General features: G+C 37.8%; 2 protein-coding genes across 2 annotated transcripts; both read right to left on the bottom strand.

Moving 5' to 3' along the window:
- LOC136152405 (olfactory receptor 5H2-like) lies at window positions 1-981 on the bottom strand. Its single transcript, XM_065913694.1, has one exon. The coding sequence runs from the start codon at window positions 958-960 to the stop codon at window positions 31-33; it is 930 nt and encodes a 309-aa protein (XP_065769766.1). The 5' UTR covers window positions 961-981; the 3' UTR covers window positions 1-30.
- Window positions 982-8397: 7416 nt separating this feature from the next.
- On the bottom strand, window positions 8398-9363 carry LOC136152409 (olfactory receptor 5H2-like). The gene has a single exon (XM_065913697.1). It carries the CDS (start codon window positions 9325-9327, stop codon window positions 8398-8400), a length of 930 nt encoding a protein of 309 aa, XP_065769769.1. The 5' UTR covers window positions 9328-9363.
- Between the last annotated feature and the right edge of the window lie 1291 nt (window positions 9364-10654).

The raw sequence follows: 10654 nt of genomic DNA on the forward strand, positions 1-10654 counted from the left end.
ATGAGAAGAGAATACTTATTAATATGATATCTAAGCATTTCTCTTTATCATTTTTGTTAGTGAGTCTATGACTTTCTTATTTCTCAGGCTGTAAATTATTGGATTTAAGAATGGAATTATGACAGTGTAAAACAGAGAGTCCATCATATTCTGATCATTTTCTTGTGCAGATCCAGGGAGCACATACATGAAGAGAAGAGGCCCGTAGTATAAAGAGACAGACAGGAGGTGGGCTCCACAGGTGGAGAAGGCCTTCCTTATTCCTTGTAGAGACTTCTTTCTTAAGATTGTAAAGAGAACAAGTGTATAAGAGATAAGAACAATGGAGATGGTGAATGTCTGTATTGATCCAGCAAAAATGAATACCATAAGAAAATTAATGGAAGGGTCAGTACAGGAAATCTTAAACAATGGTATAATGTCACAATAAAAGTGATGTACTACGATGGAATTGCAGAAGGTTAATCTGAGTAAAAAAGCATTATGAATTATGGCATGGAAAAGGCCACCTAAAAATGACAAAACTAACAGCAAGATACATAGTCTATTGGTCATGATCACTGGATAAAGTAATGGTTTGCATATGGCCACATAGCGATCAAATGCCATTGTTGCCAGCAGAAAACATTCTGTGGTTACACAAATTGCAAGGGAAAAAAATTGTATCTTGCATTCAGAAAGAGAGATCATTTTGCTCATGGCAAAGAAGTTGAGCAGCATTTTGGGGGTCACTGTGGAGGATAACCAAGTATCCACAAAGGCCAGATTCCCAAGGAATAAGTACATGGGGATGTGAAGGTGAGGGTCATTGCAGATGAGAGCGATTAGACCAAGGTTTCCCACGATGGTGATGAGGTATATCATCAAGAACAGAAGGAACAGGGGGATCTGCCACTCTGGTTGATGTGTAAGTCCTGTGAGAATGAACTCTGTCAGCTCTGTTACGTTTTTTGTTTCCATATCCTTGATAGATGACCTCTGAAATACAATGCAATAATTGGAAAAAGAACATGTCACAAGAATTTTTAAAAGAAAATTCATTGAGAGTAGCAGAACCATGCACTAGAATGAATGTTCCTTATTTACTCTTACTAAAAACATAAAAAGTATTTGTAGCAGTTGCTTTTTTTGCAAAATGCAATCATTTTATTTTAAACTGTAAACAGTCATGAATAGATGTAGAAGAAAAGAAAGACATTCTGAACATGAGCAAATTTATGGGAAAACTATCCTGTGTTTTCAAGATGAATATAGTGTCAAAAGTAAGTTGTCAGAAGGGCCTGGATTATAAATTCTGTGCCATGTGAAAGATCTTGAACTTTATTCTTTAAGGATAGGCATTCATTGAAAACTTTGAAACAGGGATTGGCATCATCAGTTATTTTTGAAATTAAATATTTGGTTGTAGAAAACAGACTGCTGGGTGAATGACCAGTTGTGAGAAATACTCATCAGGAAACTATGACTCTTGTCCATGATTCCCAAACCAGATTACACATCAGAATTTTCTGGGGGAGTTTTGGTACGAAAATAAATTCTGAGTATTATCATAGAAATTGATTCAGCAGGTCATGAATACAGGTAATATGAATTTTATAAATGTCCTTCAGTGATTAAAATGCATTTGACATTCTTAAGTCATTGTGTGTTATGATATTGGGAGTTTTGAGGAAGACGAAGAGATCAAAATTAATTAGATTTAAGTCATTAGGACTTGATAGCATAATAGATATGAAGGATAGTTAGTAAAAGAGATTATCACTTGGTAGCTGGGAAGAGTAATCAAAAATTGAGAATGAGAACTCAGATGCAGTGGCCCATTTTTGCAAGGAGCAATCTCTGAACATCCAGATCACATAAACTTAGTGGTATCATTCAATAAGAACTTAACAGAAATAAAGACTTTGAAGTCATTGAAGTTACTGAAATATAGCATATATGAGTAACCCAGTGGATGGTGTTCATAATGTTAAAATAGGAAAGCATGAAAATAAAGGTGAGGAAGTTATATTAAAGCGATTGAAATGTATATACACCATTTGCTAGATCTGATTGACTTTTCTATTACAAATGTCTTGGTGGCAGACAAAAATTGTTTACTCTTGAAGCCAACAGTTCCAGAAACTAACTTTTCCTAAAGAGAGGGAAGTAGATCTATGGTTAAACACTAAAGTTCATCTACAATAGATGTGAAATATGTAGAGGGGGGAGAGATGTCAAATATGAAAGGAAGAGATTTGTGGTTCAAAGTCAACCAAGGGAGCAATACCAGGCCCCCAGAAAATGCATCCTGCACCCACAGCAGTGGCATTTTCGTTGTGAGTTGGAGCACTCAAGTTCAGCAGCCATGATAGCAGCCCTTATTGAGCTAGCACTGAGATGTGATTTCAGCTGTGGACTGCTTAACTTCTTGCTTTGTGTCCCTGCCTATTTCTCCAGCGGATTTCTCCAACTTCCCTAGCATTTGTTAGAGCCAGTTTCCTTTCAGTTTAGTCATTTTGTCTTGAAACCAGGAGCTGTGGCTCACACAAAAGGAAAAAAAGGAAAGGGCCACAAAAGGCTACCGAGCAGAGTGATCAGAGAAACAGGAGGAAATTGGAAAACTCAGACTGAAAACTTAAAGAGAGGAAAATATGCAAGAACGAAGTGCCTAAGGCAAAATGAATGTTCTAGTAGGATAAGGAGTGAACAGAGATTCCTGAGTGTGAGAATGAAACTTATGTTACCACGTGTAAAATAGTCAATGGGAATTTGCTGTATGGCTCAAGGAACTGAAACTGGGGCTCTGTGACCATCTAGAAGGGTGTGATGGGGAGGGAGGTGGGATGGAGGTTCAAGAGGGAGGGGACATATGAATACTTATGGCTGATTCATGTTGATGTTTGGCAGAAACCAACACAATTCTGTAGAGCAATTGTCCTTCAACTAGAAAATAAATTTTAAAAAAGAGAGACTTCCAGTGGCTTTAGTGAGAGCAGTTTCCATTTTGTGATAGAGCAGAGGTCAGAGGATAATGAGAATTGAATGAAAGCAAGTGATACAGCGTTGAGGAAAATGAAATAAAGATGTGGAGAGCAGGTGTGGATTTTCTTTCTTGAGGAACAATGTCATGAAAGTTGTCAAAGAAAGAGAGGTGGGAATTGAGAGGAAAGAGGATAAAGAAGTAGAAAGGCGAATTTGGGTGGAAAGGAAACAAGAAGCAGGAAGGACTTCCCCGGTGTTCCAGGGGTTAAGAATCCACCTGCCAAAGCAGGGGACACGGGTTCAAGCCCATGCTCCGCGACAAGAGAGGCCGCTGCAATGACAAGCCCATGCACCACGAATAGAGAGTAGCCCCCGCCCTCCACAGCTAAAGAAAGGCTGAGCATGACGGTGAAGATTGAGTACAGCCAAAAATAAGTGAATAAATAAAATTTAAATAAAAACAAGAAGCAGGAAAAGAGGACAGGACGTAGATGGATAAAGAAATAAATGTATATATAATACATATTTCTTACACTAAAAACATTATGACCTATATCCCTAAATGCACTTTTAATTCAATTAATGTTTTAGTTCACCACAACATATCCTGTGGAGTCATTATAATCAATCTAATAAGACACATCATTTTAGAGTATAAAATAGTCTTAGAGCTAGTTTGCGCATCCAAATTTTACTTTTAACAATAAAACATACAGATTATTTACTTATTATTATTGTTTTCCATTTTCAACTGCCTGTTTTGACATTTTATAACCAAATTAAAATTATTATGTTTAATGGCATTTTAACTTTCCTTGAAAAATAATGAATATTATAGAAATCATTCTCTTACCAGTATCTGTTAAGAAATTGTCAAGATCCTCTCAGCATTTGGTTTTCTGAGGTAGAAATAATACAGGCGCACTGGAATGACAATAACACAAAGAGCAATGTTTTATACACTGATTCATTTTGGTGGCTTTATTATCTAGGCTTAGGAAAATGCTGTTTATTAAAAATTTTTTAATGCAAGAATTAACCACTTGTAGGACTATGCGCTTTTGCCAGAAGAGAAAGGAGTGGAGAACTGAAATTCCCCTGATAGTGTCCATGGAATTCCATCGGGACAAAGCTAAGCTGTGCTTCTGGGCATTTAGGACTTGGGCGTGTATGATAAATCCATATTGTTCCATAGGGCATTACAGACTCTGAAATTATAAGCAGTAGTCATTGTAGGCAGTTCCACTTCTAACTATTAAAATTGTACTTTATGCCATACTTTCAAACACAGATGACGTATTTGACATGTTTGTGCAAACTCCAGCATATCTCTAAATTTTGGTACTCTGAGAACTTTGCTCAGTATGATCTTATCTGAGCTAATCACATATGATTTGAATGAGGTCAATGTTTTAATTTGTCCATTTGCAAGAAAGTTGAGCTTTCTGTGTAGCTGGAACTCTCATTCCAATTCTGTACCGTCAGAGAGCTGGATCATTGGAAAAACACAAAATAGTAAATACAGCTTCCAAACAGAGAGGCAGCAGGAGTGAGATGCAGTCAGGGAAGTGAGCATATGTGAATAGCACAGGGTCTGGAGGCCAGACTTGTTCTTTACCACATCTTAGAGGAAAACTGTTGAAGGATTTTGAACATGGTGATAACAAATTCAGATTTTTGCAGTAACAGAGACACTTGTCCATGAATGTTCATTCAGAAAAGTAAAGCTTACTTTACTTGTTTGTGACATTTTGGTGTGATATCTGAAAAGAAAAAACTGCTTAACTTCCACTTTGGACTTCCTGGTTAGATAGGAGGAGAGCAAAAAACACATCATTTTGATAGATTGATTAATCACTTATCCTGCTTCCTTACATTTTTGCTGGTGAAAGCCAAGATAGAGGAGATAAGTAACATAGGAGAGAGGGGTTCCTGTGAAGAGTACCCAGGACGGTGGAGTGGGGAATGTAAAGTGCACAGGTAGCTTCAGCACAACCAACACTTGGATAAAATTTACTGCCCTCTTCTATTTTGTGTAATTGTCTACTAACTTATTTGGTTGCCTATCTGTGAGCACAAAGGCCTGTATCATTGCTTCCAGTGTGGGTAGTCTTTTCATTTATGATCATTTTAATTTTTAATACCTCATTGTGCTTTCTTTGCTCTTCCCTAGTGACTTCATAATATCGTGCCTTTTTTTGTGTATCATTCTTTGACATCTGTCTTTTTTGGTGAAGTGTTTGTTCAGATAGTTTGCCCAATTGTTAATTGGGTTATTTGTCTTTTTATTATGAGTTTTGGGAGTGCTTGATGTATTCCCAGTGAAAGTTTTTTTTATCAGATATATGATTTGTAAATATTGTAATGTAACACACTAATCTGTTACACTGATGACATTGTGTTGACTGGTTATAGTAAGCAAGAAGTATTTACATTGGTAAGACATTTGCAAGAGACTTAGAAAACAAATCTCATAAAAATCTGGGGGCCTTCTACTTTAGTGAAATGTCTAGGTGTCCAGTGATGTAGCACATGTTGAGATGATTCTTCCAAGTGAAGGATGTTACTTCTGGCCCTTCCTGAACCTGAAAGAGAGGAACAAAAGATAATATGCCTCTGTAAATTTTGGAGGCAATATTATTGTTATTTGGATATGTTCCTACAGCCCGTTTACTGAATGATGGGAAAGGCTGATAGATTTGACTGGGGCTCAGAACAAGAGACATGTCTAGCCTTTTGTGTAAGCTCTTCAGTCCCTTAGGCTAACGGTTCCCAACTTCTGGGCCCTGGACTATTACCTTCCGTCAGATCAGAAGCAGCATTAGATTAGAAACAAAGTGAACAGTAAACGTAATGCTCTTGAATCATCCCAAAATCATCCTCCCCACCCTCTGTCCGTGGAAAAATGGTCGTCCATGAAATCAGTCCCTGGTGCCAGAAAGGTTGCAGACTGCGGGCTTAGACCATTTTCAACAGATCCAGTGGAGCTTGAATCAGCAGTGGCAGATGCTTGGAGCCTTTAAGAGGCCTCCAGAGGTGGAAATAGGTGCAGGCCCTTAGAATTTTGAGCACAACACTTCCATCTTCTGTGGATAACTCCTCTGCCTTAGGGAAACAGCCATTGTTTGTTGCTCACTCTCTGCTAGTGAGCTTCAGTAGAAAGTGTTTGTTTAACCATGGTCAAAATTTGCCATGATACCAGAGCTGCCCTTGTTAAACTGAAGGCTGTCTGACCCACAAACCGTAAAGTTGTGTGTACACAGCAGCATTCTTTTATCAGATGAAACTAGTAGACACGATCAAGCAGGAACAGGCCCTGAAGGCACAAATAAGTTACCTGAAGACGTGGTCTAAGAAGTGGTCTAAGTGGCTACTCCTGCTACAGGCGTGGACCTGTGGTCCTATGGGGAGTTCTCTGTAGTTAGTTAGCAGAGAAGAGAGGACTGGAGCCCGCAGACCCAGATGAGTCTGCATGGTGGGCAGGCACCATCAGAAAGGGGACATCTGCTGCCCTGTAGCTCCGCTCTGTGACATTCCTGAAGGGCATTGGTGATGGGAAAACCTTTTAGTGGACAGGACTTTGAGCCTCACACCTGGTTGGTCACTCTATTTGGAAAGAGAAAGGGGCAGGTGTGTAATTATATACCAGATCATTGGCTGTGGTCAATGGTTTAGCAGGATGTTCATGGATGTTGAAGGAAAATGACTGGAAATACAAGAAAATTTGAGAAGAATTATGTTAATTGAGCTCTCTGAATGGATAAAAATAACATGAGGTATTTGTGTCCCATGTGAATGTTCACCAGAAAAAGTGACAGTTTTGTTTGGAAAGGAAGGAAATATTAGAAACATGGAGGAATCAACAACTAGAGTTTTACAGATCACAGACGCTGATAATTTTGAAGGTGTGGGCCTGAGTGGAATCAGTAGGAATGTGTGTGGAATTTCAGTGTTGAGAGAAGGGCGGACATGGATCTGGAAATGAATCACTTATCACACTTAAATAATATGCAATGTGAGAAGAGCGAACTTTCAAGGACTTTTAAGACAGAAAATATCCAGATTTTTGCTCATTTTCATGTCTGTGCCACAAACACATTGGGAACTATGATATCATGCTATTGACATTATTTGAACTTTGATAATATGCATTTAAAACCCTTTGAGGTTAACAACACATTTAAACAAATGTTATATACTACTGACTTCTTTAACTTACAAACTTTTTTTTTTTTTAATTTTAGGAAGATTGAGACCATTTCCTTCCTATTCTGCAACTTCTCTTCTTCCCACACCCATCCCAACTTAGCCATTCAGTCTGAACTCTTAGCTTCCTGAATTAGTGAAGCTTTTCAGTTATCCAGCAACAAACAGACACAACTAAAAAGGGCCTTAGGAGGCATTATAGACAGTAGAAATAACTTACTTTTATCTCCTTATAGAAGCACACTGAGTTAAGAGCATCTCGTATGGTTTGGCCTGCCCTTCAAAGTTTTAACTCCCTTCACATGGTTCTTCATTACTTTCTTCTTCAGTTTATTTCTCTGTGTCACATGAGAACTGCATCCATATGAAGCAGGATCACCAGGGACCAAATAAAGTAGAATAAAACCTTAAATGATGGCTGGCAATATTCCTGGGGTTTCCCTCTGTTCACTCAAACACAAAAATGCCCAGTATGTGAAATTAAATGTGATGAGTCTCCAGGCTATAAGAATGTATTACTGTCAAAGACCCCATCTCAAGTGTTTTTAGAGGTTCTGCACTATTTTAGTACTTCTGCGCTCATTCGCTCAGTAATATCCAACTCTTTGTTATCCCATGGACTCCCCTGACTCCTCTGTCCATGAAATTTTCCAGGCAAGAATACCGAAGCAGGTTGCCATTTCCTCCTCCAAGGGATCTTCCTGACCCAGAGATCCAAACCACATCTGCTGTGTCTCCTGCATTGTCAGGGATATTCTTTTACCACTGTGTCACCTGGGAAACCCCTATTTCAGTGCTTAATATATGTTTAATAAATCTACTTCAAAAGCCACAATAAGAAATATGCAAGCATGTAAAGTTTTTTTCATTTTAATTTATTTGGCTGTGCCATGCAGCTTGTAGTATCTTAGTTTCCAGACCATGGATCAAACCCAGGCCATCAACAGTAATGGTGTGTAGTCCTAAGCACTGGACAGTCAGGAAATTTCCCATTTTAAATTCTGCTTTATTTATTTTATGATAAACATTTGATGAACATTTTATGAACATTTAGTTGAAATTTCCTGTCTCTTTTAATAAGATATATAAATATCTTAAAGAATTTATTGAGTACTGAAATCTTGTCATTAAAATAATAGGGTAGTTATGAAAGCAAACAAAATTGAACTCTAATCTACATAGTTTTGTGTTGTTTTTCAAGTAGGAAAACACATATTAGTATTGGGTCTAAATGTTTCTCTTCAACATTTTTGTCAGTGAATTGATGACTTTCTTATTTCTCAGGCTGTAGATGATTGGATTTAAGAAAGGAATTATGACAGTGTAAAATAGAGAGTCCATCATATCTTGATCATCTGCTCGTGTGGACCCGGGTCGCACATACATGAAAAGAAGAGTCCCATAGTATAAGGAGACAGATAAGAGGTGGGCACCGCAGGTGGAGAATGCTTTCCTTATGCCTTGTGTGGACTTCTTCCTTAAAATTGTAAAGAGAACTAGTGTGTAAGAGATAAGAATAGTAAGAATGGTGAACACCTGAATTGAACCAGAGAAAATAAATATCATCAGAACATTAATAGAAGGATCAGTACAAGAAATTTTAAACAATGGCATGATGTCACAATAAAATTGCTGTATTATGTTAGAATTACAAAAGGTTAATCTGAATAAAAAACATGTATGAAGTAAGGCATGAAGAAGGCCACCTATAAGTGATGAAATTAACATCCGCATGCACAGTCTGTTAGTCATAATCACCGGATAAAGTAATGGATTGCATATGGCTACATAACGATCATATGCCATTGTTGCCAGCAGAAAACATTCTGTGGTTGCACTGACTCCAAAGGAAAAGAATTGCACTATGCATTCAGAGAAAGATATCCTCTTATTCTTGGTGAAGATGTTGACCAGCATCTTGGGGACCACTGTGGAGGATAACCAAGTATCCACACAGGCTAAACTCCCAAGGAATAAGTACATGGGGGTGTGAAGGTGAGGGTCATTCCAGATGACAGCAGTCAAACCAAGGTTCCCCATGATAGTGAAGATATATATAACCAAGAAGAGCACGGACAGAGGGATTTGCCATTCTGGTTGATATGTAAGTCCCGTGAGAACAAACTCTGTCAGCTCTGTTGCATTTTTTCTTTCCATATCCTTAATAGAAGGCCTCTGAAATCGAATATAGTGAATGTAATAAGGACACTCATCAATCATTTAAGAAAGAAAATTTGGTGAAAATAATTGAAATAAAACCATACACTAGCCTGAATGCCTTTTATTTTATTTACTCTTCTAAAATACATGAAAAGTATTTAGAAAATTATTGGACTAGAAAAATGCAACTATTTTATTTCAAAGTATGTATAAGAATGAACAGGTATAGAAGAGAAGACATTAGACATTATGCATCAAAAGTAAAGATGTGGGGCTTCCCTAGTGATCCAGGTGTTAAGGATGTGTCTTGCAATGCATGGGACATGGGTTTGCTCCTTGGTCCAGGAAGATCCCACATGCCATGGGGCAGCTCAGCCCATTCATCACAACTCCTGAGCCCTTGTGTCACAGCTACTGAAGTCTGTGGGCCCTAGAGTCTGTGCTCTGGAACAAGAGAAGCCAGTGCCATGAGAAGCCTGCACACCACAGTGAAAAGGAGCCCCTGCTCACCACAACTAGATAAAACCTGCATACAGCAACAAAGACCCAGTGCAGCCAGAAAAAGAAAAAAACAAGTAAAGATGTTAGAAGGCCCTGGATTATAAAACGATTTGAATGCCATGTGAAGAGCTTAAATTTTATTCTTCAAGGAATAGATAGACATTGAAAATTCTTGAGACGTGAAGTGTCTTCACCATTTTTTTTTCTATTTATTTATTTTTTTCCATTTATTTTTATTAGTTGGAGGCTAATTACTTTACAATATTGTAGTGGTTTTTGCCATACATTGACATGAATCAGCCATGGATTTACATGTATTCCCCATCCCGATCCCCCCTCCCACCTCCCTTTCCACCCGATCCCTCTGTAAGCCAGAAAAATAAAGACCAATACAGTATACTAATGCATGTATGTGGAATTTAGAAAGATGGTAATTTTTTTTAATAAATATTTGACTGTAGAAAATAGGCTGCAGGGTGAAGACCCTGGTGTTATAAATATTGATTAGTAAACCGGAACTTTTATGCAATAATTTCCATACCGTATTACATAGCAGAATTGCCTGGAGGAGTTTTGGCACAAAATTTAGATTCTGAGGCATTACTAGAAATTGATTCAGTAGGTCACAGATTACATCTAGTATATATTTTATAAATGTTTACCAAGTGATTAAATGTATGTGAAGTTTTTATTCCATGTGTGATATGACATTGAAAATTTTGAGGAAGGCAGATAAATCTAAATAAATCAGATTGTAGAGTCACCATTAGATGTGAAGAGTTATCAGTAAAGGTAAAACAGTCAGTTGGTGTCTGGTTAGATG

This window comes from Muntiacus reevesi, chromosome 21, assembly GCF_963930625.1.
Source record: "Muntiacus reevesi chromosome 21, mMunRee1.1, whole genome shotgun sequence".
NCBI classification, from domain to species: Eukaryota; Metazoa; Chordata; class Mammalia; order Artiodactyla; family Cervidae; genus Muntiacus; species Muntiacus reevesi.